At 39.3% G+C, this 25098-nt stretch overlaps 1 protein-coding gene across 5 annotated transcripts in view; it reads right to left on the bottom strand.

Annotated features, from left to right (window-relative positions):
- DDC (dopa decarboxylase) overlaps nucleotides 1–25098 on the bottom strand; it is a 180414-nt gene that overhangs the window by 16807 nt on the left and 138509 nt on the right. For all 5 annotated transcript variants that reach the window (XM_015816164.1, XM_015816167.1, XM_015816169.1 and 2 more), the window contains 4 exons: nucleotides 22607–22674; nucleotides 21677–21753; nucleotides 11061–11080; nucleotides 10590–10688 (listed from right to left, as the gene is read on the bottom strand). In XM_015816164.1, coding sequence (XP_015671650.1) covers nucleotides 10590–10688; nucleotides 11061–11080; nucleotides 21677–21753; nucleotides 22607–22674 — 264 coding nt within the window. The remainder of the gene's footprint in view (nucleotides 1–10589; nucleotides 10689–11060; nucleotides 11081–21676; nucleotides 21754–22606; nucleotides 22675–25098) is intronic.

The raw sequence follows: 25098 nt of genomic DNA, 5'->3' as shown, positions 1-25098 counted from the left end.
TTCCAGGTGGACTAATTTTGCAAGTCCTGTTTAATGTAAGGACCTACCCCACTTTGCATCTTAAGAAGACAGAACTCTTGGAATATTTCTTCCAATAGGCATCTTTATTAAGAGAAGATGGTTGCAGGCGTTCTAAACAGGACTTGGGGTGAAAGCTTTCCAACTCAAGATTTTAAAGGGGTCCCCCCTTTAGCCACCCTCATCACCCCCTTCTCCCAGAGACAGTCACAGGCATTTCATCCCCACCCCTTTCCTCACTACCGAGAGGAAACTTCAGGAAGGATCACATGAAAGCTAATGACCCCCTATTGTTATTGGTAGTCCTTTTGGTCATTCCACATTCAGTTCCTTTGAAGTATCCTGAAGGAAGTGAGGGCCATAAAGCCCCTTTGTTCACCCCCTTCCCTTCATCCATGACAGAATCCAGGGAAGGCAGGGATGGAGTTTTTCATAGTTGATAACTTGATATGAAATATGATTGGATTCTGACAAAAGCTTTACCTGTAATCCTCCCATTGTAAATGTTGTGTTATCAAAAATGGTGACTCTTGAATTAGTTTGATTATGTTCTGCCAGTATAAGGCAATTTGACTTGGTTATTGTTCAGATGCAATTCTTAGGGTTCATCTATCTTGCTGAAGTTTGAAGATGACTCACTATTTCTTAGGAACCTGTATCTGCAATAAAGCTTCTGTTGCTTGGCTACCCTGTGGGTAAGCAAGCTGAAACTGGCCCAAATTATCCAGTTTGAAAATGGCATTTTCCTGAGAAAATGGAAGAAAATCTTCTATAGGGACATTCCAGGTTTGATAGAAGAGGAATCTTCAGGGTTGGTAACATGTTGAGTTCCACCTGGCCTATTGCAGGACTGTTCTCTCCCATCTGGCTGAGCACATTTTTATGATGACTACCAAATAGATTGGATTTGTACAGGGAGCATCAGCCCCAAGAAATGGTAAGGATAACTGTGGCAAAATGCATTATATAATGAATGTTATGTCCTGGGCCTGCTGAGTCATTCAGGAGGTGCAGGAGGTTTCAGAGAGGCCCGGGCAGACACGTGAATGCCCGGGACCAGACAGGCTGTCTCCCGCCTTGAGCGCATGTGCAAGGCAGGAGAAATGCCTTGCATTGATTGGCTGATGCTGTCCCTGCAAAGGAGTATAAGAGCAATTCGTGCCATTTTGTTTTTTTGGTTCTGTTGTGAATGGAATAAAAACAAGACTGTTTGTTACTCCTGCTCATCTCAATGCCTTTTACTTGGAGACAGAACATTGGCGATGAAGGTGGGATGTGCTGCAAGGGGAACAATGAAAGAAGATAGGCTGACTCACCAAGAGAGGCCTGAAGCGCTGGGAAGTTCGGCATCCAAAGATTGCGACTCTGCCTGCCAGAACGAGAATGCTGGAGGAGAGCTTGGCGAACGGGACCCCTTCTCAAACCTTGCAACATGAGGCATTGACAAGATTACCCGGCAGTAACGATGTCCAAACTAGGCCATCTCTCTGAATTTGACACAGCTCATCCGGAACACTGGAGCTCTTACGTGGCCCGGGTGGAGAACTACTTTAGGGTAAACCAAATCCGAGAAGACAGTCTTAAAGCTGCTATGCTCCTGTGTGTCTGTGGGCAAGAGACTTTCGATATTGCAGAGAATCTGGTCGCCCCAGCATCACTTGAATCAATTGCTTATGCTGAGCTGAAAAGAATGCTTAGAGAACATTTTGAACCCAAACTTTCAGTGATTGCATGGCGACATGCATTCGAGCAGAGGGACCAGAGGCCTGGTGAGTCTGCTGCGGATTTTATTGCTGTGTTACGACAAGCAGCTAGGCCATGCAAATTCAAGGACTTGGAAGAGAGACTTCGAGATCGTTTAGTTTGTGGACTGAGAAGTCATGAGTTGTAGCAGAAGATCTTCGCAAAGGAAGACGTCTCATTCCAAGACGTGTTGAGAGAAATTTCAGCTGAAGAAGCGGCGGGCGGAGCTGTGAAGGCCTTGCAGCTCGCCAAGATCCCTCCAACGTTGATCTCCGTCCATCAAGAGGTCACTCCAGAAGAATCCGAACAGGATCCAGAGATGGAGGTGGACTGACTACAACAGCTAGTGGAGAAAAGGCCTCAAGAGCACAGAGATAAAGCAACCTCATTCCCTCGGTATTACGGATGTGGAGGACTCCACAAGCACTCTGATTGCTGGTTCTACTCCGCCATTTGTCAGGCATGTGGTAGGCAAGGCCACATTGCCTCAGTCTGTTTGGGTTGCCAGAAGGACCAGTCTTCGGAAGAATTGCTTCAGAAAGGTATCAAGGTCCCCAGCCAGAACAGGGTGGGTTTTTGCGCATCCCGTAGGAGCATTTTTAAAACCATAGGCCGCTCAGGAAGAAGCTTCACATTGACGTGAAGTTGCAAGGGGTTCCCTTATCGATGGAGTTGGACACATAATAACGCCACTGAAGGCAAATGGGGAAGTCTGAATTTGTGCGAACTATAAGTGTACATTTAACAAAGCCTTGCAGCAGCACTCGTACCTGGTGCCCATGGTGAGCCACATTCTGGCTTCCCTCAAGGGAGGCCGCATTTTTGCTAAACTTCACTTGGCTCAGGCCTATCAACAACTACCAGCTGATGAGGCAACGGCTGAGGCCCAAACAATTGTAACACACCGGGGAGCATTTAAAGTTAAAAGGCTGCAGTTTGGGGTTAATGTAGCCCCTGGCATTTTCCAGAGTGTGATGGAGCGAACACTTCCCAATATTCCAGGCATTTGCCCGTACTTTGATGATGTTCTCATCACTGGGGAATCATCTGAAAATCTGGCTGAAAGGCTTAGAGCTGTCTTGCTGCGTTTCTGCCAAGTGGGGCTGAAGCTAAAGCAAGACAAATGCAAAATTGGAGTCACTTCCACAGAGTTTCTGGGGTTCCGTATTGATGCTGAAGGCATCCATTCTGCTGAATCTAAGCTTAAAGCAATTCAGCAGGCCCCAAGTCCAAAAGCAAACTTCAGGCTTTTCTGGGACTGTTAAATTTTTACCATTCATTCCTCTCTCATAAGGCTGCAGTAGCTGAGCCATTACACCAGCTCTTGGATAAACAGGCTCCGTGGCTGTGGACAAAAGTCCACGAAAGGAGTTTTGCAGCGGTCAAGGCCTTGCTATCCTCAAATGCGGTTCTAGCGCATTTCAATGAGCAATTGCCTGTATGCATAGCCTGTGATGCATCCCCTCATGGGAATGGGGCTGTGCTGAGTCACTTGAAGGCTGATGGGACACAAGTCCCTGTAGCCTACTATTCTAGGACCCTATCATCTGCTGAACGTAATTACGCACAGATAGATAGGGAAGCCTTGGCCATAGTGGCTGGCATAAAAAAGTTCCATGACTTTTTATATGGCCGCCATTTCACGGTCTTTACAGACCATAAGCCACTGCTGGGGTTGTTTACAACCAACAAGCAAACCCCACACATCATCTCTCCTAGAATGCTGAGATGGTCATTTTTTCCTGTCTGACTACACAGTGGTTCACAAACCGGGCAAAGAAATGGGCCATGCAGATGGCCTCAGCAGATTACCTCTACAGTCAGTGGAGTCAGACCCTGCTCCAGCTTACCACATACTTTCCATTCAGGAATTACCTGAGTCTCCCCTCAATGCTAGATGGCTGCTGAAACAGCCACTGATCACATGCTTACATGCGTGCTGACATGGGTGCTGTCAGGATGGCCTGATACGTGTCCTGGCACAGAGTTCCAGAGTTTCTGGAAGAGGAAGTCTGAGTTATCCACCTTCAAGGGGTGTGTCCTATGGGGTAGCAGAGTAGTTATCCCGGCCTCATTGAGGACTAGAGTCTTGCTCTCTCTGCATGAGGGACATCTGGGAATGTGATTGTGCGCAGCCATCTTTGGTGGCCTGGGCTGGATAAAGAGATCAAGGCCCAGGTCCACAGGTGCACTGTTTGCCAACAGTCCAGGCCTGAAATGCCTCAGGCCCCTATACATAGGTGGAAGGAGACACATGCCCCTTGGTCGAGGGTTCATATAGACTGTGCTGGGCCCTTTCAGGGCAATTCTTCCTTCTCCTTGTGGACAGCCATTCCAAGTGGCTAGAGATCATTCCAGTCTCCTCCACTACTACTGCTAGGACCATCCAGGTGTTAAGAGGGATCTTCACTTCTCATGGACTTCCAGATGTCCTTGTCTCCGACAACGGACCCCAATTCACTTCTTTTGAGTTTCAGGCTTTTCTACAGGCCAACATGATCTGTCATGCCACGTCTGCACCATTTCATCCAGCTTCCAACGGCCAGGCTGAGCGGATGGTGCGCACAACCGAAGATGTGCTAAAGAGAATCACTTATGGAAACTGGCATCACAGGTTGGCTGACTTTCTCCTCTTGCACCGCACCACACCATGCCCAGCCACTGGGAAGAGACCAGCTGAACTCTGCTGGGGTCACAGGGTCATTACTAAACTGGACAGATTGCACCCAGACCGAGTAGCGTCACAGGTGTCACAACCATGGGAACCTAGAAGACTACAGGTGGGTGATCCGATCTGGGCAAGGAACTATGGCCCTGGACATCTCTGAGTGACAGCAGTGGTATGCAAGATCTCTGGGCCACTCTCATATGAAGTGGCCTTGGATGATGGTCGGGTGATCCGGCGACACATCGATAAACTGCGCTCAAGGGTTCCCAGCCACACTTCCACTCCTGGTTCTGCTCTCGGGGGGGAGGAGGACCACAATTACGATTGTGGACCACAGTCTCTCCACGAAAGCGGAACTTCCCAGGTGCCTGTAGGGGGTCTTGCCATGGAGGCGGCTCCTGACTCTGGTACTCCTGACTCTGGCACCGGCACCGGGTCAATGGGACATTGCCCGCAATTGGTTTTTCAGGCCAATCCATCTGCTGGTCTTGGACTCACGGGACAGTGCTCCCAAGAGCAGTCCATTGTGGACTTGGGGAATTTCACCCCACCAAGGAACTCTGGTCTGGGTTTAGAGGATCCAGCCAGTCAGGAGCATGGAAGGTCGCCCTAGTCTAGGGGGCATCAAAGTCTTGGCCTGACGAGCCTGGCAGGCGAGTTTGCAGGCCAGGTAATCACAACCAGTCCAAGAAGGTCAGAGTGAGTTAGAGGTCCACCCAAGCACTTACAGGAGCATGTAAGACTCCTGTAGGTGGGCAGGAATAAGGGAGTGACAAGGTATTAGGGTTGTAGTATTGTAAAATATTAAGTATTCTATTTTGATCCAAGAGGAGAGGGGTGTTATGTCCTGGGCCAGCTGAGTCATTCAGCAGGTGCAGGAGGTTGCAGAGAGGCCTGGGCAGACATGTGAATGCCCAGGACCAGATAGACTGTCTCCCGCCTTGAGCACATGTGCAAGGCGGGAGAAATGCCTTGCATTGATTGGCTGATGCTGTCCCTGCAAAGGAGTATAAGAGCAATTCACGCCATTTTGGTTTTTTGGTTCTGTTGTGAATGGAATAAAGACAAGACTGTTTGTTACTCCTGCTTGTCTCAATGCCTTTTACTTGGAAACAGAACAATGTACATTCCCATTATTTCAAGGACAGGAGGAAAGCACTTCTGTGTATTTGTTTTCTGATTGCTTAGGAATAGAACCTTGGAAGGAACCTTGGAGATCTTCAAGTCCAACACTCTGCACAAGGCAGGAGTCCTTATACCATCCCAAATAAAAAATGGTCCAGTGGACGTGCAATGGAGCACCTACAACTCCAGGAGATAAGCTGTTCTGCTGATTAATTGTTCTCACTGTCAAGAAATTCCTCCTTAGTTCCAGGTTGAATCTCTCTTTGACGAGTTTCCACCCATTGCATCTTGTCCTGCCTCAGGTGCTTTGGAAAATAAATCAACCCCCTCTTCCCTGTAATAGTCCTTCCAAGTATTGGAAGATGGCTATCATGTCATCCCTAAGCATGATCTTTGTTGGACTAAACATACCTAATTTTCTTAACTGTTTCTTGTATGATTTAAACTCTAGGTGCTTTATCATCTTTGTTTCTCTTCTCCTCATTCTTTCTAGAGCTTCACCATCTTTTTTGCATTGTGGTAACCAGAACACAAAATATTCCAAGTGTGGTCTTACTAGTGCAGTATAGAGTGCTAGTGTCACTTCCCATGATATTGATGTTATCTTTCTGTTTATGCAGCCTAAGACTGCATTGGGTTTTTTGGCAGCTGAGCCATACTGCTGACTCATAGTTAAGCATCTACTAGGACAGATTTAGAACTTTAGGCTCCCACCCTTGGCTGCACCTCCTTTGCCTCGAGCCTCCCGCCTCAGCCCATTTACAGCCAGATTTCCTCCTCCCTCGGCCATTCTCCTGGCTTGGGGTGGCAGGTGAAGATCGCTGGTGTGGCTTCTGCCATTGCATGGGGGGTCATGTCATGGGGGCAGCAGGAGAACAGCGCTGGCATGATTTCTGCAATTGTGGGGGTGGGTGGGTCTGTGCCATTTGCCTGCCACCCCATGCGGATGGGAAGAAGATGCTAAGATTCTAAAAAGAGTAGAGAAGAGCAACAAAGGTTATTAGTGGACTGGAGGCTAAAGCATACAATGAACAATTGCAGGAACTGGGAATTTCTAGTCTAACAAAGAGAAGGACTATTGATGACATGATAGTAATCTTCTAGTGATTGAGAGGCTGTCACAGAGAAGGAGGGGGTCAACTTATTCTCCAAAGGCAGAACAAGAAGCAATGGGTGGAAGCTCATTAAAGAGAGATTCAACCTAGAAGTAAGGAATAATTTCCTGACAAAGTAATTAATTAGTGGAAAAGGTTAACTTCAGGGGTTGGGGGTGCTCCATCACTGGAGGCTTTTCTGGACAGCCATTTGTCCAGAATGGTATAAAGTCTTCTGCTTGAGAAGAAAGTTGGACTAGAAGATCTCTAAAGTCCCTTCCAACTCTGTTATCGTAGGTTGTAAGGTGAAGAACAAAAGGGCCACTCTCAATGATAGGGGAAAGAGGTGGAAATATTCCACAAGTCAGACCTTCCGATTTTTTTCGACAACTTTCCAGTTGGTGTGGTTGGTTGTTAAGACTCTTATTAGATTTGTTTCTGCATTTCTCCCCATGTTATTCTCCTAGTGACAAACATTTCAGATGACTTGTTGCTATTCAACATTTTATGCACTGCTTGCATGATAGATTAAACTTTGTTTTAAAACAGTCAAACATGTAATTGTTTTATTTGAAAGTTAAATGCACTGAGCTTTTTTTAATCTAGTACAATCAATTATAATTATAATGAGCAGTATTTAATAAAGTCAGAGGAGGGCGCCAAAGATTTAGAGATTTACACTGCAACTCAGAAAGAGAACCGAAGATCTACAATACTATATTGATATAGAAAAATACATTGTTCAAATACAGTATATGGAAAGGTCAGTAAACAAATAAATACAAGCACATGACTGCTATTTAAAACAACTATTTTGTAATTATGAATAAATTATATAAATATTGGGTTGATATGGACTTTAGAAGGGTTGGGAAGTCTGAAAAATATGATACTGGAAATATATTTGCACATCACTAAAATGAGGGGGGGCGGGGAAATGGGCAGCTTAGAAAACCTGTAAATGCCCAGGAAGTTTTTAACTAACCAAAAAGATAAAAACAACTGTAGAAAATGTAACAAGAATTCTAAGTCTGCCAAAAGTAGGTTATACCTGCAGGAAGAATATTAGAAAGACCAAGGAAGGAAACTTAAACACAACTAAAAGAGACGTATATGTGTTCTAATAATAAAAGAAAAAAAGAGAAGTGGAAATGATGCAAGAAAAAGAAGATAGGGAGAAAACAGAGTTTCAGTACTAATATGCTTCCTCTTTTCTTCAAAAGGGAACTATGTTAAAACTGATCTAGGCAGAACAATTGACAAAAGGAAGGAGTAGCAAATCAAGGTAACATTTAAGTGCATTTAATTTTCCAAAACAAGATCTTAAAAGTCTCTTTCTACATGTTCAAAAAATCATGGACAACAGGCATAATGTCAGAGAGTTACAGAAGGGCAGATTTTACTTTTCCTATCTTAAAACAATAAAGCCCAACAGTTTATATATTCTATATTTGGGACTATTATATTGAAGGAATTTTATTATGCTTAAGGTTGATATTAGTAATATTGATATTAGTAGTGATACTTTGTAATCATTATATATATATATATATATATATATATATATATATATATGTATGTATGTATGTATGTATGTATGTATGTATGTATGTATGTATGTATGTTTGTTTGTTTGTTTGTTTGTTTGTTTGTTTGTTTGTTTGTTTGTTTATGTGCAAGCAGCTTTGTCGGTGTTTTGGATTGGAAAATTAGTTATACAGAAGCAAATGTTTCATGCTTTAGATACAGGTGATTGCTTACATGAAAAGAACATGGTAAGGGGAGGTGGGGAAAGGAGTTACGGATGGAGCCTGGGTTGCTGTGTATGAGTCATCACCTAGGAATTATTTTTTTGTGTCATCTTATGCCTGGTACCAAGACCTGATCGTTTTGTTCTGGAAAGGTATAAAAGGTAGAAGACATCTTTCCTGGTTGTTGCCTTCATTTCTCTACCAGCCACGAAGAGAGATGGGGACACCAACTCTATTTTGATCAAAATAAAAGTTGTTTGCTTGCTGAAACCTCAGCTCAGGAGTTTCTTTGGCTCTTTTAAACTCCTGAGTAACACTGGGGCAATTGTGAAGCTAAGTGGAAAACCTTACAATATCTAATCAGTAAAGCATTACATAAAACATGAATTTTGCGGCTGAGCTTTAGTGGTTGTATTATAATTCTACTGGTTACAGAATACAAACTTGCTTGACTGAAAGCTTAAGCAATAGTTATATAATTCTTATGTGAGTACACAATACTTCAACCATGCTGTTCTATTTTTGGCATATAAATCATCAATCAGTGAGGCAGAAGAGAAACCAGGAGAAACAGCAAACAGATCTGACGATAAGAAACTAACCCCACTGGTCCTAATTCTCAGCTGCTGCTTTAACTGCCCAGCCTGCGTGAATCCTGTCTCTATGAGTTGGAAAACTATAGGGCAAACTATTGGTTGGTGGCTGCATGGTGATGTCCTTGGACAGGTCTGGCTACATGAGCCATGGTGGCACAGTGGCTAGAATGCAGTATTGCAGACTAATTCTGCTGATTGCCAGCAATCCGATCCTGATGAGCTCAAGGTTTTCTCAGCCTTCCATCCTTCTGAAGTGGGTAAAATGAGGAGACAGATTGTTGGGGGCAATATGCTGACTCTAAACCACTTAGAGAGGGCTGTAAAGCACTGTGAAAGGATATTTAAGTCTAAGTACTATTGCTATTGCTAATGGAAGTATGTCATACTTCTTGCACAGTCCCTTTCTGCATTCCAAACTGATATATACCAACTTGTCTTCCAGCATTTAAAATTCCATCTGACTATAGTATATTGCTGGAATAACTTCCATGATAGTCTAATCTAGTCATTGGCTTTATCTCTTTGGAAACTTTTAGTTTATATATATGAAATATATTCCAATGCATTTGTATGTATGAAGTGCATATAGGTATCCTAGAGATAAAACTACAATGAAGTCTGCCCATGGCCATTAAGCATCACACTTAATGAGTCTCCTATCCCTACTTTTCCCTATGCAATTGTTAAATGAACATGCACATAGTTAAGTAGAGCACAGTGTGCCTCAGGGATGGGGGAGGCCCTTGGAGGCCTAGTACAGGCTCTAGACCACCTTTCCTGGCTCTCCCATGATCTCCTCCACACCTCAGAACACATTGTTTACTTCTTGCTCCTTGGGCCCCCACAAGCCTTTTTCCTGTCCCACCAGATCTCCCCATGCCTGATTTTAGGCCTGATTTTCGTTCCACCAAGCTAAATGTCCTCTTTCTCATTACTTTCTAAAAAGCTTCAAGGTCTTCCAGAATGCTGCAATGGACTGCTTTATCCTGTAGCTGTAGACATTTCCATGATTCTGGAAATGTCCAGGCCCCAGGTTTGTCCCTGGACCACACAATGTGATTCCAGAATTGTGCCATGCACCCAAACAGCATTCCATAGTGACCCATTCCAGCACTGTGGAAGGCTTCAGAACTCTTGAAAAGATAAGTGAGGAGGAGCGTATGCTGAACATGGTGAACATCAGTCCTAAGATCAACTGGGAACTGTTGAGGGAGGGAAATGCTTGCAGGAATACAGTGTAGGGGGGAAGATAGGCTGGGGGGGGAGGGTGCTGCAGCATTCCTGTCGTCAATCATAAAGACAAATGAACATAGGTATGCTGCAGCAGCTATAAGTAGTCATAAGTAGCTTTTCAGGGTCTGCCATAACTTTCAAGTGACTGTAAGTTGAGGACTATCTGTATTTTTCTACAAAAAGTTTAGAAAACTGCATCTCAAAATTCAGAAACTATAAAAATCAAAATATAACTGATTTTAATGAACATATTACATTTGAAGTCTGTATTAAATTAATTTTAGATAATTTGTGAACTAAACACTTTTTTTCCTGCCCCTTTCCTTTCTGAGTTTTTAGTAGTAAAACAAAATATGTTCACCTTGCGGATGTATTCTTGTAATCCATTCACACCATACATTCGGAACACAAACCACATTTTCAAAGAACGGAATCTTCTACCTAAAGGAATCTGCCAGTGCTGGAGATAAAACACAAATGACTTTTTATTCAGAATGGAATTGTCATCAAGAGGAGTAATAGATTAAACACTATCAGATTGCTTAATAAACAAAATTAGGATAATAAGGAAGAATCAAGGATCTGAAAGAGCAAATGCTATGCCAAGTCGAGATTTTGTAGGACACAAAGCAAGGTGCCATAGCACAGGCAGGATATATATAGAACCCAGGCAAAATGTATCCTTTCACAACTGGCTCTTGTCTCAGGCATCTTTTCTCTAGTCCTCCCAATACCTGAAGAGCAAAGTTTTGATTGTATCCAGCCTTTTTGTTTTTCCTTGGCAACTGTAGAATGTGCAAATTATTATTGTTACAGGGAAAAGAGTACTTACCCTGTAATCTGTAATGCATCCTGTAAAGGGTTGGGGATGAGTAAAGAGAAACAATTCAATATTATTGTAAGTATGAATTTATTATTTTGCCTTACGATACTTCATGTAGCGTAAGCCATATATTCTAAAATTTTATATGGCAAATACACCTGAGCTTCAATGAAAGAAGCAATCTGTATAATACAATGGTAATTCAACTGAGTATGTATTTGGTAGAAAGTGCAAATCAAATTGTATGAAACACATGCAGAGAAAATCCACAAATACTATACACAAATAAATGATCCCATGCAAAATTTTCTGCATAGTTGAAGCTGTTGTTAATAATATTTAAGAAAATTTCCTTCCACTGCAACTGAACTTATGCCCATCCAAAGTTTAAAATACTTAAATATTTTAAATATTTAAAATAATTTATCAAGAAAATTAAGAAATGATCCAATTATATACTTCATTTTGTTTGATATAAGACTCTAATCCTAATTCCAGCATTATATCTTCTGTTGGACAACTCATATAATCCCTCACTCAATAGAAAGACAGCTCTATTAATAGGCCTATTGGCCTACTGCAATCACATGCAATATATTTAGAATACAGAACAATAGAGTTGGAAGGTACTTTGGAGGTCTTCTAGTCCAATCCTCTGCTCGAACAGGAGATCCCATACCATTCCAGACAAACGGCTGTCCAGTTTCTTCTTAAAAACTTCCAGCAATGGAGTACCCATGACATCTGGAGGCAAGCCATTCCACTGATCAATTATTCTCACTGTTAGGAAATGTTTTCTTAATTCTAGGTTGCATCTCTCTTTGATAATTTTTCATCCATTACTTTTTGTCCTAACTTCAGATGTTTTGGAGAGTAAGTCAACCCCTCTTCTCTGGCAGCCCCTCAAATAATGGAAGATAATACTGGAAAATATTGAATCCTTTATATTCAAAATACTGGAGCATGTAAGTTATGATGTGTTTCACAGGTGCACAGTCAGTAACATCATTCTAACAGAAATCTGTTAATTTACAGAGCAGCCACTTGGGAATTAATTCCTTTCAAGATGCATTGGAAAGGCAGAAATGTATAAAATGAACTACACTGAATGTGGAATGAATGTATCTTTGTTTTTACAGCTATACATTTTCCTTCCACCATCTCTTTCCTCATAGTCCCTTGTGTCTAACTTTCAGTTCTTCAAGCTGTATATGGGGATGGGGGAAGGACAGGAAAATAACTTGTTATTGGGTGCTATTTTATGGTAGATGGATATTGGACTGCTAGATATAATCCAATGAATAAATTTCTAGTAATCCAATAAACTATTGTATTTATGAGAATGTCTCGCTTCACTTTTCTTAAGAGTCTCAAACTGACTTCCAGCTATTATTCTAAGTGTACTTAGTAAATAAAATCAGTATAAAATTCTAAATTTTCACAGGTATGGAAATGATACACTCAATCTTATCCTACCTGTTTTCAAATATATTCTCTTTTTCATCTACTGGTTCTGAGTTGTCACAAACCAAACCACATAACATATTGGAAAATAAATTTATGCCTAGTGAATCTATATCATTTCCATTACATAATACAGTAACTCAAAATATTTTGTTTTTCTTTTAAAGCCGCCAATGGTACTATACTCTATTTATAGTTCCCAATACCTTTTTTAAAACAGGAGAGATAACATTTTTCCTAATAAAGCTATGCATAGCCCTACACAATAGATAGTAAACTAGGATACAAACTAAACTGAGGAAAACAGTTTCAGGGCTACAGCATAGAAGAGTATGTTACTGGGAAAATTCTGTCTGTCCTATTTACTTCCCATACTTGCCAGCTTTTTTATTCCCATTAATATAGCAAATATGTGATTTGAATATATAACTGAAGAAAAACATAATGGAACAGAGAGTAATTGAAAGGATGTAAATTCCAGTTACAAAGCAGGAGATATAAGAAACATACCCAAGACAATAAAGGACTTAAATGTTTATACACTAATGCTCAAAGTTTAGGGAACAAACAGGGTGAATTTGAAGTATTAGAACATGAAGGCAGATATGATATAGTTGCCATTACTGAAACTTGGTAGGCTGAAACTCATGACTTGAATGTACTGATGGAAGGATAGAAACTATTCAAAAGAATCAGATCTAACAAAAGAGGAGATGGAGTTGCATTATATATAAAAGATCACTACATCTCTACAGAAATACCCAACCAAGGATGAAAACCTCCTAGAATCCATATGGGTCAATATAAAATGGGGAAAAAATGACATTGCCATAGGCGTATACTACAGGCCACCAAGCAGAAGAAATAGATGAACTCTTTGCTAACCAATTAACAAATGTGTGTAGGAAACATACCACAATAATAATTACCCTGAGATCAACTGGGAGACAAACTCTGCAGCAAATGGGAGATCAAACAAATTCCTAACCAATTTAGCTGACAACTTTGTCATCTAAAAGTTAGAGGAGGGAACTAGAGGAAAACTATACTGGACCTAATTCTTACTAATAGAGAAGTAGTGATAGAGGAAGTTGAAGTTGCCGGAACCTTCGGCGAGAATGACCATGTCATACTGGAATTCAATATAATGCAATCACAAGCAATAGAATATAATCTAAACAGTGCCTTAAACTTTAAAAGAACTAATTTTAACAAACTCTAGAGAGAGCCTAAGGGAAATTTCATGGATAAAAGTCCTAAAGGGGAAAACAACTCAAGAAGCATGGGAAACACTGAAAAATATGATCATAAAAGCCCAGTTCAACACAATACCACTAAAAAAGAAAAACAAGAAATCCAAGAAGAAACCAGCATTGGTTGCACAAAGATCTCTCTGATAAACTGAAAGACAAAAAGGATAAGTACAAAAATGGAAAGAGGGACACATAACTAAGGCAGAATATCAGCAGATTGCCCAAATCTGCAAAGATGAAATCAGGAAAGCAAAGACTCAGAATGAACAAAGGCTTGCAACAAAAGTCAAAGATAATAAAAAAAAAGTTTCTTTTAACATATAACATATAACAAGAAAAATGTAAGGAAACAGTCAGTCCACTAAAGAGAGAAGATGGCAAAGAAGTAATAGGCAGTAGAGAGAAAGCAGAGCTGCTTAACTTATTATTTTCATCAGTCTTCATATAAAAAGAAACTGTAGCCCTACCTATCAAAAAAACAGACTAGAAACAAAAATTAAAATAAGCAAAAAATTGTAAGAGAATAGCTGTCTGATCTTGATGAATATAAATCAGTGGGACCTGATGGATTACACTCCAGAGTTCTGAAGGAGCTGGCAGATGTCATCTCAGAACCATTGTATCATATCTTTAAAAAAATTTGGAGCACTGGGGAACTACCAGAGGATTGGAAAAGAGCTGATGTGGTTCCCATCTTCAAAAGAGGGTCTGGGGAAACCAGACCCAGGAAACTACAGAACAATAAGCTTAACATCAATACCTGAGAAGATACTGGAAAAAATAAACAAAAAACAGATCTGTGAACATCTGGAAACAAATAAAGTTATAACTAGAAGCCAGCACACGTTTGTTAAAAACAGATCATGCCAAACAAATCTTATTTCATTCTTTGACAAAGTGACTAAATTAGTAGACCAGCAAAATGTTGTGGACATGGTATATTCAGACTTTAACAAGCCATTTGACAAAATAGACCATAACCTTCTTTTAGGTAAGCTAGATAGGGATAGACAGCATCAGTCAATCAGAATAGAGTTGGAAGGAACCTTGGAGGTCTTCTTGTCCAACCCCCTGTTCAAGCAGCAGACCCTATACCATTTCAGATAGATGGCTTTCCAGTCTCTTTTTTAAAACTTCCAATAATGAAGCACTCACAATTTCCTGTTGGTTCCTTCCTGCATAGGGGTTGGGCAGATGACCTCCATGACCCCTCCAACCTCTCCATTCTATTATTCTATGAATAGATTTGAATTATGGGAAATTTGGTGTCAATCTGAAAATTGATTGCTGAATATAATGAGCAGTGTGCAACACCAGTAAAGTATGCAAGAAAATAAGCAGACTATTGAACAGGGAGTCAAAGAAAGATGTGCCGAGTCTTTTGATTGCTTTATGGCTGGAAAATGTTTAAGGAAGGTTTGCAGTGGCATTCAAGGTGTCTGGGCTGGGCAAATGGATGGACATGGGCTTTGGCGTTTGTGTGAAGTGGTATTATTATCTGAGAAAGAGAGGGCTGTGCAGACAGTTCGATAGGCAATGAGGAATATGTATTTGAAAATAAATATGACAGAGATAGAAGTGGCTGCATTTGACAGAGAAAATGGATTGAACAATTGCAGGTTGTATGTAAATCGCAAAAAAACCCTACCAGAACAAGCAGATATCTGTACCTTGGCAGAATATTTATTGGGAAAATTGCTGGAGAAATTTAGATATGCAAATAACGGTAGAAAAATAATAGAATAGAATAGAACTGGAAGGAACTTTGGAGCTCTTCTTGTCCAGCCCCCTGTTCAAGCAGGAGAACCTATACCATTTCAGACAAGTGTCTGTCTAGTCTCTTCTTAAAAACCTCCAGTGATGGAGCACCCACGAGTTCTGAAGGTACCCCACTGCATCACAACCAGATGGATTTGTAACTGATTAACAAACTATATTCAATGAGTCATCCTTATTGGTACTACATCTATATAGAGGGAAGTAAGCAGTGGGGTACCACAAGGCTCCGTTTTAGGCCCAGTACTCTTCAATATCTTCATATACGACTTAAATGAGGGAATAGAAGGGGAACTCATCAAATCTGCAGATGACACTAAACTGGCAGGAATAGCCAAAAGACAAGCTCAAGATCTAAAAAAGTCTTGACAGACTTGAACAAAATGAAATTTAATCTGGAGAAATGCAAGGTTTTACACCTGGGCAGGAAAAACCAAAGGCACAAATACAGATTAGGCAAAACCTGGCTTAAAAACAGTAACTGTGAGAAGGATCTTGGAGTCCTACTGGATGATCACTTAAACATGAGTCAGCAGTATGCGGCAGCAACTAAAAAGCTAATACAATCCTTGTTTTATAAACAGAAGCATGGAATCAAAATCACGTAAAGTATTAATACCACTTTATAAAATAGTAAAGCCACACCTGGAATACTGCATCCATTTTTGGCCACCACGTTACAAAAAAATGTTGAGACTTTGGAAAAAGTACAAAGAAGAGCAACTAAGATGATTAATTGCTCTAATGAATTAGATCAGGCATGTCAAACTCGTGTGATGTCACGCGAAGTATCGGGACTTTTCCCCCATTGCTGGCAATGGGGTGGGCATAGTTTCGGCGTGACGCATCTGGCCCGTGGGCTGGCAATTTGACATGCCTGATTTAGATGATTTAAGATGATTTAGTCTGGAGACTAAAACATATGAAGAAGGGTTGCAGAATTTGAGTTTGACTAGTCTAGAGAAAAGAAGGATTAGCAGTATTCCAGTATTTAAGAGGCTACCACAAAGAGGAGGGAGTCAATTTATTTTCCAGAGCACCAGAGGGCAGGGCAAGAAACAATGGATGAAAACTAATCAAGGAGAAAAGCGACCTGGAATTAAGGAGAAACTTCCTAAGAGCGAGGACAATTAACCAGTGGAACAGCTTGCCTTTAGACGACATGGATGCTTCATCATTGAAGGTGTTTAAGAAAAGACTGGACAGTCACTTATCTGAAATGGTATAGGATTTCCTGCTTGAGCAGGGCCCTCCAAGGTCCCTTCCAGCTCTGTTCTGATTCTGATTCTGATTTACCAACTAATATCAAGATTCATAATTAGCAAATTAGTGTGTGTTTAATATTCCTATTTATGTATTTACAAAATACTAATTTCCTCAGAATATCATCAGATATACAGAACTGAGAGTCCATATCTCATCTCAATGAACCAAGTAAATTTCAGAAAGTTTGAAAAACCTACTATTCTATCTCACTAAGTGTTGATTTAATTGTTGCAGGGAAAGAGCAAATCTGGAGGCAATTGGTGATGGATAACTAATTGCATGTTTTGTTACACATCATGTGACTAATAATACATTAGTAACCTCTTGAAAAGAAACTGACTACTAATGTAGACTACTATTAGTCTTTCTCATTATAATTATAAACTTCAGTCTTATTTCTCCGTGGTCCAGATGAACTTAATTAAAGTTGCACATGTTGTATATAGGGCATAAAAGAGTATCTTTCTAATGCTAACAGCCATATGGTAATAGCTAGGTAGTAAATAAAACCTTGACTATTAAAATATCAATTAACATAAAATCATAGAACCAAGCAAAATAAGAAGTATTTTTTCTGCTCTGGAATACAATTAATTGCTTGGCTATTGTGAAATTACATAGTATGAACAGATTGCCTTTCAAAGACACACTATATTCTACATGCTAATGGTTGAATAATCATAGAAAATATAATGGACAAGAGGCAAGTCTGAAACCCAAAGAACAAAATGAGAAGTTCCAACTAAAGGAAGAAGACTGTATTCTAACTGAACCCAGTTAAGAACAAATAATGAACTTGACCAATGGCGACATGTCATGCATAGGGGGGGAAAAACTGAAAACAATGTCTGTGCAGTCCAAGCCAGACCAATCCAATCTGACTACAGTTGAGCATTTAATTTCATATCCACTCCCTGGAAGAAAGTGTGCAGACATCTGAAGAAGAGATATCAAGTGTATTGGTGATAAGAAGAAAATTAGAGACCAAAGTTCCCCAAAGAAAAAATAGGCATGTGTAGCTGACAGAAGACTCACTTCTCAGAGGAATGGAATCAGCAACTTGTAGACTGGATAATCAATCTAGGGAAGTATACTGTCTTCCAGAAACAAAGATCAAAGATGTGATGAATGATTTACTACAATAATTAATTATTAATTATCATTTCTTCCTCCTTTATGTCGGGATGAATGATACAACAAAGAGCCTGAAAACAATATCAAGCAATTATGAGCAGCTAGGTATGAAAGCTAAAGAGCAAGGAACACAAATGGTGTTTTCATTTGTTCTTCCAATGGAAGGTCAACATCCAATAAGGGAATGGAGAATTTTAGAAGTAAACCTCTATCTTAAGGTATAGTGCCATTGAGAGAATTTTGGATTCCTAGACCATCACGGCTTTTCAACCTTTTCACAGATTGTACCACTTTTAGGACATGACAATATTTGAGTACCACCAGTGCTTAGCAAAGTGTCAAAAATTTGATGACTAAAAAAAGGGGGTTACTGATTAGATTCATTTGTTGTTATAGAAATGACTAGTTTATAATATTATGGAAAAGTAAAAAGCTGAGATTCAATGTTAATGCTTCTTTCTACAGCAACAGAGGAAGCCTGTTCTTTTTCCCTTCTCCCCCTCACTTTCCCCCCTTTTCCTCCCCACTGTGTCCTACTATTTGCTTTTGTATTTTTGTATTTTATTCTATAATCTAATAAAATATTACTAATTGTAGAAAAAAAGGGAAAAAAGTACCAGTTTTAATTTCTTTGGTGGCTGTTCCTTTGCTGAATCAAATTCCCTTTGCACTGACAAATGTATGATGAATTAATCCATGTTTATTAATATGCATCACTACCAGCTAGCTCAGGAATCTTCAAACTTGGCACTTTTAAGACTTGTAGTCTTCACTCCCAGAATTCCTCAGCCATCATGGCTGGATGAGGAATTCTGGGAGTTAAAGTCCACAGGTCTTAAAGTTGCTAGCTGGTCAGCCCTTCTTCCTCTCTCCCTTCTGAGCCCTTTGCACAGTGTAGTAAGAATGCATACACACACACACCCATTTCTTCCCTGTACACTTAAAGACACAGGAATCAAGTGCAAACAAGAAAGGCTCACAAAATAAAGAAACACATAAACTCCTTTTTTTTCTTTAAGCTGCCTCAGGCGTATCACATGTCACAATGTTGCAACTTGAGAATGAAAGGCTCCGGCAATTATGAAAAGCTTTAGTCTTAAATTAAGCCTGTTTATCTTCAAAGAAAACTTTCTAAAAGCCATAGACAGACTCAAGATAAAGGGGTAAAACTGATTACATTTGTTTAGAGGGATTAAACCTACAGAAGTCAACACTTTGGACTCATTGCTATCCTAAAATACAGACTAAAATATTCCAATAACCAACGCACACAAACCGAGTCTCTGAATTACAAAATGCTGTAAAAACTGCACAAAAATCCTTATGGTAACCCAATCAAGCTGCCAGATGATCCAAACTAAATAAACCCACCTCCTTTTCGACATTGTGGCTTTTCATTTCATCAGCACTGATTGCATTCTTCTGGCTGGGGAAAATGAACCAGAGGACCTTTTATTTCAGCAACAGCTGCTGCTTCTTCCCTATCCCTGTTTCCTCCCTGCTTGCTGAGCTCTCCTTCTCTTTCCCTGTTGTCTTTTTTTTCCCTTTCCCACCCAAACCACTTCCTTTTATAGCCTCTCCTCTCCTCCTCCTCCCTTTTTCTTCAGTTCACCTCCAGCTCTGCACTGCTTCCAGAAGCACCAATCAACTGGAGCCAATCTCCTGGAGCTTCTGCTAAGCCTAGACAGTCCTGCAGTTGCAGCTGCCTCTCCCTCAAGCTTGCGTCGCTTCGGTTCATTCCCCTCCCCCTTTATACTTGGCTAGCAGTCACGTACCACCTGCCACATGGCAAAGTACCACAGATGGTATGCGTACCACCAGTTGAAAAGCCTGGATCTACATAACCTACATGAAGGGTTTCTAGCAGAATATAAGCCAGACATCACAAGAACCAGGAAAAATGTGTTTGGAAAATAACTCTCTTGGCTTATCTGAAACGCTTTAAACTAAAACTGGAAAGAAAGGAAAACCCATTTTTAGGACCCAGTCCCAAGTATAAACCTCAAAATATTGTAAACAATGAGATAAAGAGTGTTGGGAAGGAAGAGGAATACAGACATAAAAAAGGAAATATAGAAAGCATACACAAGGTCAGTCAAAAGGATTCAGATATCTATACACTAATGCTAAAAGTATGAGGAACAAACAGGGCAAACCTGAAGACCTAATACATGACAGCAAGTATGACATTCCTATCATTACTGAGACTTGGTGGAATGCAACCCATGACTGGAACCTACTGCTAGAAGAATTTAAATTGTTCAAAAGAAACATACCTAACAAAAGAGGAGAAGGAGTTGCATTATATGTAAGAAATAACTACACCTCTAGAAATTCAAAAAACCAAGGATAAAAATCTTGAATGCATTTGAATTAAGATAAAAGGAAAAAGGAATAACATTGTCATAGGTATATGCTATAGGCCACTCAACCAAATAGAGGAAATAGATGAACTTTTTGCTAATCAATTAGCTAAGTTTGTCTCCCAGTTAATGTCAGGGTAGTTAAAGTCCCTCATTACTACTGTGGTATGTTTGTGCATGAAACATATCACAGTAGCAATGAGGGACTTTAACTACCCTGACATTAACTGGGAGACCAACTGTGCATCATTTGGGAGATTAAATAAGTTCCTGACAAAGCTAGCAGATAACTTTGTCCTCCAAAAGGTAGAGGAGAAAACCAGAGGATCAGCTGTACTGGACTTAATTCTTACAAATAGGGATGAAATGATAGAGGAGGCTGAAGTTGCAGGAACTTTAGGGAAAGTGACCAGGTCATATTGGAATTCAATATATGGGTATGTCTAGTTTAATTAAATAAGAATGACATGATAGCAGTGTTCCACTATTTGAGGGGCAGTCACAAAGAAGAGGGAGCTAACCTATTCTCCAAAACACCTGAAGGCAGGACAAGAGGCAGTGGGTGGAAACTTATCAAAGAGAAATTCAACCTAGAATTAAGGAGAAACATCCTGACAATGAAAACAATTAACCAGTGGAATGACTTGACTTCATAAGTTGTAGATGCTGCAACACTGGAGATTTTTAAGAAGAGATTGGACAATGATTTGTCTGACATAGTATAGGGCATGGGTGTTAAAATCACTGCATCACATGATGTGTCACAATGTATCGCGACTTCTTTTGCATTGCCGGAGCTGGGGTGGGTGCGGCCTCCATATGATGCAACTGGCCCATGGGCCGGCAGTATAGGGACTCCTGCTTGAGCAGAGGGTTGAACAAGAAGACCTCCAAAGTCCCTTCCAACTCTGTTATTTTTCTGGATAAACATCTTTCAGAAAGTTCAAGGCTTAGAAAATAATCTTTCTAACTATATTTTAAAAAACTGAACAAATATTTGTGTGGCTGCTTTAGATTCTGTTTTTTGAGCACAGATTCTTCAATTTAATTATGCTTTTATATAACTGCAAATAAGCTGAGGCTAAAACATCATTTGGTGGAATCCACCACAGTCTAGCATGCTTTTCAAATATCTTGACAATACGTTACTTATTGTTCAAAAAGGAAACTATGAGTGCAAACTTGAAAATTCAGTGACAATGCAATTAAGTACCTCTCTCAAAAATGATGTTCAGGTGAGAGAAATCAAACAGAAACAATATGGAGATGAATCCTGTTAACTCTTATTGTCTTATATGACTTCCTTATGAAGAAACTGGGCCAAGATTATTTATATTGAAAATTAAATTATTATTTAATGGCACTTTACCAGATTCATCATGATCATGCTTCAAGTAAACAGGATCTATTTTAAAGGCACACGTTAAATCCGATCTCTTCTTCACCCTACACAGATATTGAATATAGATGGTCACTGCTTTACTTAAAAGTTTACGTATTTCTATGAAAAACTAAAAATAGAGTTATAAGTATAAATCAATGCAGATTAATAAATGGAGAAGTGTTAACTGGCGATTAAACTTTAATCTTTCCAATTCTACAATTCTATGAAATAAAAAGAATTGACTGCAAAGATTAATGAATTCATCAGTATTTAAGTCATATAAATGTACAAGCTCCTTCTCTGATAAATATTGAATTTAACAAATCTAAATAAGACATTACATCCTAACCATTAGCAAATGCTTTGTAATATACATCTTGTTTGCTTTCCTTTCTGGTACAGTCTGGGGATAGAGTAAAATACCATATAGAATCTGGATTAACACAGTGGGTGAGAATTTCTGCCAAAAATTGTAATTCTGTTTGTATAAGGCATTTTTTGGCTTAACATGAATGAGTCAGAATGAAATGCATATGGTCTCATGTTGTCTTGATTCCTTATGCTAGTGGAAACATATCAACAAAGTGTGGAAATTATTTCTTCCATCATAATGTGGGAACTAACCCTCTGGCTTGCTTTTCTAAGAAGAATGAATCTGAATTCATGCAATTCCTTCTTAAGAAGAGGCAACTTAGGGATCTTGGACTACATTGAATGACAAACAGCTTATTTTAAAGTTTGTCAAGTCACTTTTGACCTAAGGAACCAAGCAGAAGCAATCAATTGGTATGATCAGTAGACTAAACTAGAGTAATGGCACACAGATACTCCAGTTAAGTCTTCCTCCTACCATATTCCTTTAGAGAGAAATGTCATGTGATACCACTGTTAATAATTCTAGTATTTCCTACTTACCACATAGTAGAACAATCAAAGTTGACCAGGAGCCACTTATGAGGGTTGAAGTTGAATGAATCTGCATACTACAAAAAAGAAAACAGACCAACTATTATAGGATAAGTGTCCTGAAATAGTTTCCAGAATATCATTCTTTAAAATGCGACAAATATTGGTATGTTCAAAGACCTCTTTGAATTTCCAATTCAACCCACCTCAGAGGGCACTATTGTAGGGAAAATAGATGGAGGAAGGATTATTAGGTATGTTCACCAATTTGAGTTATGCATAAAAAAAATGAAGACCGTAGTAACAGTCTGCATTACTACATAAAGAGTATGTGCATTACCTACATGAATGGTCTGCATTACCTACATGGTCTGCATTACCTATATGAAAGGCTTATGGCAAGGGATGGGCTGCACATCACAAGAACCGGGAAGAATGTATTCGAAAAATGACTGATTCAACTTATTAGAAAGTTGAAACCAAAGTTTAAACTAAAATTGAGAGGGGGGGAAGGTAACCAATCCTTAGGATCTTTGGGACCTATTTCCAGCATGAACCCCAAGACAACCAATCAAACAATGAGGTAAGGAGTGATGGGAAGGAAGAAAAACTCAGATATAAAGTAGGAGATATAGGAAGCATACCCAGGGTCAGCTGTAAAGGACTCAAAATGCCTATGCACAAAAGCTCAAAGTTTGGGGAACTAACAAGGTGAACATCAAGTAGTAGTAGTACATGTGGGCAAGTATGATATAGTTGTCATTACCAAAATTTGCTGGGATGAAACCCCTGACCTAAATGTACTGATGGAAGGATACAAACTATTCAAAAGAAACAGACCTAATAAAAGAGGAAGTGGAGTTGCATTATATGTAAGAGATAACTACATCTCTACCAAAATACAGAAAAACAAGAATCAAAGCCTCCTAGAATGCATATGGGTCAATATAAAAGAAGAAAATGACATAGATATATATTACAGGCCACCCAACCAAGCAGAAGAAATACAGTAGACACAGTAGACAACCTTTTTTTTTAGTCATAAAATGTTTTATTAATTAATTTTTTTATCAACATATGTTAATTTAAGGTTAGTTGTTCAACAGACCTCAACGATACGATTATGTACAAGTTAAGGATTAGGAAGTAAGAAAAGAGATTGGTTCTTATTTTATTTAAGGTTTAAACTATCATCAGACATAGAAGAAATAGAAAGTTGGAGTATCAATTAGACAGGTAGAGACGTGTAAGGTTATAAAAGGACTAATAAAGAAGCTCCGATGGCAATCCTTCATTCTTCCAGTATTGTGCAAAAATTATTCTCGCTGCTGTAGTGATGTGTAAAATTAAATATAATTTCTGCTTAATAGTCTTTTCAGGCATAATGCCTAGTAAAAAAAAGTTCAGGTTTAAAATTCACTTGTTTGCCCAATATTTTTTCTAACCACATATGTATATTTTTCCAATAGGCCTTTGCCTTACCACATGTCCACCAAATGTGGTAATACATGCCTATGTTATGTTTACATTTCCAACATCTCTCTGACATATTTTTAAACATTTTTGCTAATCTTGCTGGTGGAAGGTGCCATCTATAAAACATTTTATACAGATTTTGTTTGTATGAAGTTGACATTGTTAATTTATAGTTTCTCTCCCATAACATTTGCCATTTTTCTAATTCTATATTATAACCAAAATTTTTTACCCATCTTATCATTGTTTCTTTCACTTGTTCACTTTCCATATCTAAAATTAACAAAAAGTTATACATTTTCTTAATTAATTTCTCATCCGAGATTAACAAAATCTTATCAAACACAGTTTGATCTTTGTAAAATCCATACATTTTTACATCTTTTTCATATCTACTTTGTATCTGTAAATGTGCCCACCAGGACAGGTTAATTCCCTGAATTTCCAATTCTTGTTTAGATTTTAATTTCCCATCAATATCTAAAATATCTTTATATGTCCATATTTTTTCAAAGTCTACCAAGTTTGGATGTATAAATGCCTCCATCGTTGATAACCACCCTGGAATTTTTGAATATATTTTAGCTTTAATTTTTTCCCATACTGTTAACAAGGCATTTCTTATAAAATGATTTTGAAAGTACTTATGGGCTCTGTTTTTCCCGTACCATAAGAAAGCATGCCACCCCAATTGTAAATCATGTCCCTCTAAATACAATAACCTTTTATTTCTGAGTGTTATCCACTCTTTCACCCATGTTAACACAGATGCTTTTTTTTTTTATAAACAAATTTTATTGATTTCCCCCCCCCCCCGAAATAAACTAACATACAATTATGGCATAAGTCAATAATACAATTAATAAAAAAAAACAAACTAAAAAAACCTCCCATTCTAAGATGCTCAGTAGCCTCACAGGAACACATTCCCTCTCTTCAACCTACTTCCCTCCTTCCTTCTACCTCCTTCCCTCCTCTCCACCTTCTCAACCACTCTACTCTACACATCCCCCCTCCTTCCCTCC

This window comes from Protobothrops mucrosquamatus, unplaced genomic scaffold (genome assembly GCF_001527695.2).
Source record: "Protobothrops mucrosquamatus isolate PMUCROS unplaced genomic scaffold, P.Mucros_1.0 scaffold408, whole genome shotgun sequence".
Lineage (NCBI taxonomy): Eukaryota > Metazoa > Chordata > Lepidosauria > Squamata > Viperidae > Protobothrops > Protobothrops mucrosquamatus.
The sequence above is the reverse complement of the archived record's forward strand: the minus strand, read 5'-3'. Positions and strand labels throughout refer to the sequence as shown.